This window comes from Seriola dumerili, unplaced genomic scaffold (genome assembly GCF_002260705.1).
Source record: "Seriola dumerili isolate Sdu_G_001 unplaced genomic scaffold, Sdu_1.0 BDQW01000169.1, whole genome shotgun sequence".
Lineage (NCBI taxonomy): Eukaryota > Metazoa > Chordata > Actinopteri > Carangiformes > Carangidae > Seriola > Seriola dumerili.
Window position 1 is genome coordinate 2,908,027 of NW_019174424.1, and position 5,984 is coordinate 2,914,010.

Genomic DNA, 5,984 nt, shown 5'->3' on the forward strand with positions numbered 1-5,984 from the left:
CAGATTTGGATGGCTCGACTAGAATAGTGTTGGGCAACTGTGGGCCTAAAAGGGCTGAAAGCCTGGAGCTTTTTATTCCAAGTAAATATACACCAAGTGATTTCACTGAACACCATGCAACAACATGACTGCCTTAAAAGTTGCTGTTGTGATCAGAACTTTGACCCACAGACAGGAGCACAAGTAGCAATAAGAACATATTATTATAGTGCCATTATGTGCATGTATAAACACACATTTATAGTGTAAGTGCAAGATGGGAGCCTAAAATGGCATGAATTAAGTGGTAGAACAATTCTTAAAATATTCAAAGTTGATATAGTGAAAACATTACTTGTGTAGGAGGTGTCCTCGATATATGTGTCCTCTTGATATTGGTGCACTTTGTCTTGAAGCAAACCCCATTTCCTCTAGATAATCAAAATAATATTTCCAGTCATGTAAACAGACATGTTATGTGGAACTGTTAGTTAAATTATTGTTTATAATGGCAATCGCTGATGTTTGCTGCAGCAGATGATTGAGGAGTGACAAAAACAACAAAAACATTTCCACCTCCACCAACCCACTATAATAAGAGTCTACAGGTGGATACACATGAGGAAATGGGTCTGATTAAATGCTATATGTAAGAAGCAGCAGTGATGATACTATGATACTTGTAATGTAGCTGTTGCAGCATAAGCAACAAGACTGTCCACAACAGCTTACATAAATCAACTTATTGCAAAGGGTGTGATGGCTATGCATTGCAGAGAGTGAAGAATGTCACATGCAAGACTATATTTCACCAATAACAATGTATTTATCCTTCCCCAGCCACTTATAAAGATTGAACAGGTGCCTTTGGACACCAGAGCCCAGTTTCAGGAATATAGAAGCTCATGTGTACGATACTCTATTTATCTGTGCTAGCTATATCGACAACGTAATAAGTCCTCGGATATAAATTGACTTTTCATACCCTGTTCTCTATAAGGATGTAAGCACATTACATCACTGTACTGGAACATGAGCACATTCATGAAATATTTAACCCTATTTTGCAAACAACACACTTTCTTAACAAGAAGGTGTTGATCACAAAAGAAAATCTTTGAGGCTCATTTATTACCAAGATGGGATACAAGACAGGGAAGTGTGCAGTGTATGTCATTTTACATTATGAATCCCTCGCAACTTGCTACTGTATTGCTTCTGCCGAGCTCTATCACATCCATTAGTATTCATGCTGCCTCTCTGACTATGCAGCATTACAGTCCGAACTAACAGCAGCAGCTCCACCATCAATGCTGTGCTTGATTCAACACGGTCTCCTTGACCACAGAGCTCTGTGAGATCGCTGAGTTGCATACACGTAATCAAGTGCAGGACACACAAGAAAAAAAACAACACTCTGATCTTGACCTTAAAACTTCTGGTGCATTCTCTCCTGAAACCTAGGCTTGATATATTGCAGGTGCAAATTGTTGTAAATAAACATGTGATTGGTCTTCCTGGATAAATAAATGACAGGTTACTGAATAAACAAATTAATAAATGTAATTCACTTGAACATGCAGGTAAAGTAATAAAATAATGAAACCTTTGATTTCTGAGAAAAACAAAAGTTGCGGAAAATTTGTCACTCTAAAAACTGATCAAATCAGATGACTCTCACATGCTACCACACGTACACACACACACACAAACCACTGCAGCAAGGATGGAGACCCTCCTCAAGGCATCGGGATGGTGAGCTTGAGTCGTCCTATATCTGATGTTTCTTCACAATCACTTTTCTTGTTGGAGACTTCTTTCCAAGGCTTAAATTCTCATCAACAACAACATCAACAGCCTACAGCGCCACCTCATACACCTTTATGATCTATTTGTAACGGTAGTCTAAGACTAGAGCCCATTGTTCAACCAAACAAATCTTGTGATCCACTCATGAGCGAACTATCCATCTGCATCTCTGCTTGATCAAAGCCAAGCATCGGAAAAGAACATCCTTTTAGGCTCAATCCTGAGACAGCCTGTTTTAAGGTTAACTTGCATTTTAGGCACAATAACAATTTATCTGTAAACTCAGTTGTCTGTTTATTAGGTACACCTAAAAATCATGCAGTCTTATACAACAGTCCTGCAATGAATCCTCTCTTCATGAAGGTCATAAAGTTCAGATTTCATTGAAACTGTCTAAAAGAGATGCTGATTCGACTGTATGATCACATTGGAGGATATAGTTTGAGGTGCTGTTGAACTGTTTTGCATTATACAGACGGTGTTTCTGTTATAAATAAAACAATTGATGGGGTGGACAAAATAATAGAAACACCTGTCTTTTTAACGCAATACAATTTAACAGCACCATGAAGTTGAATCACCGTCAACTTCACCACAGATTGAACATTATAACCTTAATGAAGGTCGAATTTATTGCATATAGTTTTAGCTTGGTGTAACTAATAAAAAGTGTAAACCCTATGATACTTCATAGAAGGCAGACAAAAACTGACAATCTTGGCAAAGTTTGTGAATTTCTTAAAACCGACAGTATAGTGTGCCTCCTAAACACATGAAAACATCTTGCCACTATATGAAGGTGCACGCTGGAGTCAACACAGTCGCTGAAAAGAGACACATACACACACATTTACAGGCTGAGCAGTCATGTTGTTTCTGGGCCACGGGGAATGTGCTACAGAGGTTGCCCCTGTTTTAACCTGTTTTCTAGTTATGATATTTCTTTTCCCTCTGTTCACGAAAGCCTACTCTCCCCTTTGTAGCTGTTAGTTTTAATGAATGTGTCTTGTCTTTTGTCTCTCTTCTTACAGAAAGACAGACAGACAGGCAGATAGAGAGACAGGCAGATACAAACAGTCTCTTCCCTCAGCCTGCAAACAGGACACTGCCCTTTTATGGGTGCTCCTCTCACATTCCCTAATGGATTCTCCCATTATAGGATGAAAAATGAAAGCTCTGTTATAACAGTTTGAGCACAGTCTGTTTTTTGTTAGTGGCTGGCTGGGATGTTCTTTGTCTGCTCATATGTGATGGTGTCACAAACATCAGTTGAGCAGATAAAATGTATCAAATAAATTGGTACACGTGAAATACCAGCGCACTCGATTAAATTTGTATTTTCACACACACAAGTATCCTTAATATTAAAAGAGCATTCCACCTAATAAATGAGTCAATATTAACATCGTCTAACTCTTATTATAACTGTATGGTGAGAAAATATTAAAATCTGAGAAATCTGACAAGAAATCACTACTTGGCACACACTGCAATGAACATTTGCCACATATACTCAGGTCAAAAAGTGCATGGCAACTAACAACTTCAAGCTCACCACAAAAAATCAGGCTACATAGAACCCCACATTATACACAGACATAGAGTCCTAACTCATATAAACACAGAACTTTGTTATCACCAACCTTCTCCAGTTTTTCAAAATGCTCCCGCAGGAACTTCATAGGACGCTCAGGCTTAGCGATGCAGAGGTTCACAATGCACTCTTTGAGGATCTGCTGGATGTTGTGCTTCTGCACAAAAATTTCACAGCCCTTCAAACTCTCGTCTTCTTCCAGAGTGGAGGAGGAGGTGGCCATCTTATCTTTTATCTCTGTGGCAGTGGGAGAAAACAGGGTGGACCATGAGAGGAGGGGAGGGAAAGCAGAACAGAGAACAGGGTAGCAGGGAACAAGGGTTGGAAACACAAAATAGAAGGGACGGGCGAAATGGGGAGCCCACACAGTATGATAAGCAGGGAGAATGGGAGAGAATGGAAGTGCAATGGATCGTGGGAATAAGGTAACTGAACATTTTACACCCTGTTGCCTAAGTTTCCTGTGAATGGCCGCATGCAATGAACTGTTGTCAGTTGGTAAAACCCTAAACAAGACATGACAGTGTATGATAAAGGTGATTGTTGCAGGTATATGTTACCTTTCTTAGTTGAAGACAGATAACTTGTAAAAACCTATAATAAAGTTTGTATATTGCCTGTTGGGTTGAGCAATATAACAATATATACCATGGGACAACGTAAACTGTGAGATTTTGCCATACTGTTTATATCCAGGTAGCTACCAATGTAATATCTCTGAGTGTATTACACCTCTGTGGGTAATGCTGCAATCCAGTAATTACAATATATATCAATATATCGCAATATACAGTTACATATGTGAAGATAGAGACTTTTATTCTTACCACCCACTCTTGTGTGGTTGACATGTTAATAGTAAAATTGTCTCTGAGAATGCGCAAACCTTTTACCTGTGTCTTTGATTGTGGGCAGGTGAAAAGAGGGTTATGATTAAACTAAAAATGGCATAAACAGTATTCAATAACGTACATTTACTAAGGTGTACACTTCATGCTTAAACAATGAACTCCTAATGCATGACAAGTTATGCAGTTGTATGTTTCTTTGTGGTTGAAGATTGTTCATGAACGTTTCCTAAACTGGTGCTTTAATGTTATTTGTGAGAGTAAACACTTCAGCATGTGGAAGCAAAGCAAATAATGTTAGTGTATGACAACTGACAAAAGCTTGGCTACAGTTATGTCAAATACCATAGCAGTATGTCACATAACAAGCCAGGAAGATGAGTAGGTGCAGCTAATTGTCAACTACCCTGTATCACTTCCTCAATGGGAAATCGCATCTACGGTATGGTTCTTGCTGCATAATAAATCACAATCAGTTATCACTTTAGGGCATGACATCTACCGAGTGCAGTTGCTTCACAGCAAATAGCAAAGCAGTGCCCGCGTATAGCAATTTTGCCATGTACACTGTGGAGCTAGTGATGAAACTGAGCACCTGTTCAGTTGCATTCAATATATAGCTAACCCAGCTAGCTTTGCTAACCTCACAATGACAACCAAACCACAACGAAGTGGAATTACTGCGACTATCACGGCGTAAACACTATCAAGGGCCAGGTCTAAACCGCTTTTTAGTGTTCATAATAACACCATCTAGCCGGTGCTCTCGCTGGTGTCCCTACCGTTATTTTTGGAGGATGCTCAGTGAGAAAACACCTCGCTGGTGGTGGGAGATAGGTGAGGTACTGTTTGTTAGCTGGGATGATGCTGCTGCTGCTGCTGCTGCTGTGCCTCTCTGCTACCACGGCTCGCTCTGCGTCAGTCCTGATGACGTCAATCTGTCATCTCCTCGACCGCAGCAGCAGAGAGCACGCGCCGGTTTGCAGGTAAAAATCTTTAAAGGAAACATCCACCCTAAAAAGTGGAGTGTAGATTGATTTCAGGTATCGTGGGGCAACGTTTGGCAGATCTCTCGCTGTAGACTATAACAGCATATCCAGTCTTAAACCTACAATTTTATAAAACTAGATTTTTTGCCCATTAGGCAACAAGAAGTGTCCCCCAGTTATACAGGATCTGCCTCAAAAGGGCTTTCATTTCAGCAAAAATTATATTACAAATTATTTTTAATGCATTCAGTCAAATACAAACAACCTGCCTCACTGTAAACTTTGAACTGGGGGAATGGGGCTGTTGCCAAGTGGATAAAAAGCTGCTTTATGAGAAATCACCTTAATAATCCTACAATTGTGTGTATTTCACACTCAGTTTTAACATAATAATAGCTGTTATTTTAATTCAAAATAGGAAATTTGGCGTTATATGAAACTATGGATTTTGTATATTTTGTGTGGTGACATTTATTTATAGAACACAGTCAAAAGCAACAAACATTGACCAAAATGCTTTACCGAGAGATTAAATTATGGGATTATTTGAATAATACGTAGGAATGATCAAATATCCGGGAGCGATCAAATAAAAACACAGACATAAATCAGAGGATATAAGTAAATTTAGACTTCATACAAGAATAAAGGTTGCGTTTGTGAATGCTAATAAAGATTGAGTTTTTGAATCGGAAGCTATCGTAAAGCAGGCATTTGTTTGTCGTGCAGCTGCTGGTTGCCATAACGACAGTCAAGATGGCAGCG

General features: G+C 39.3%; 1 protein-coding gene across 1 annotated transcript in view; it reads right to left on the reverse strand.

Annotated features, from left to right (window-relative positions):
* Positions 1 to 5,130, reverse strand: part of prkar1b (protein kinase cAMP-dependent type I regulatory subunit beta) — a 63,321-nt gene extending 58,191 nt beyond the window's left edge. The window contains exons 1-2 of the mRNA XM_022752483.1: positions 5,013 to 5,130; positions 3,432 to 3,619 (exon numbers count right to left, since the gene is read on the reverse strand). Of these exons, the coding sequence (XP_022608204.1) occupies positions 3,432 to 3,605 (174 nt within the window). The 5' untranslated portion in view covers positions 3,606 to 3,619; positions 5,013 to 5,130. The remainder of the gene's footprint in view (positions 1 to 3,431; positions 3,620 to 5,012) is intronic.
* Positions 5,131 to 5,984: the final 854 nt, after the last annotated feature.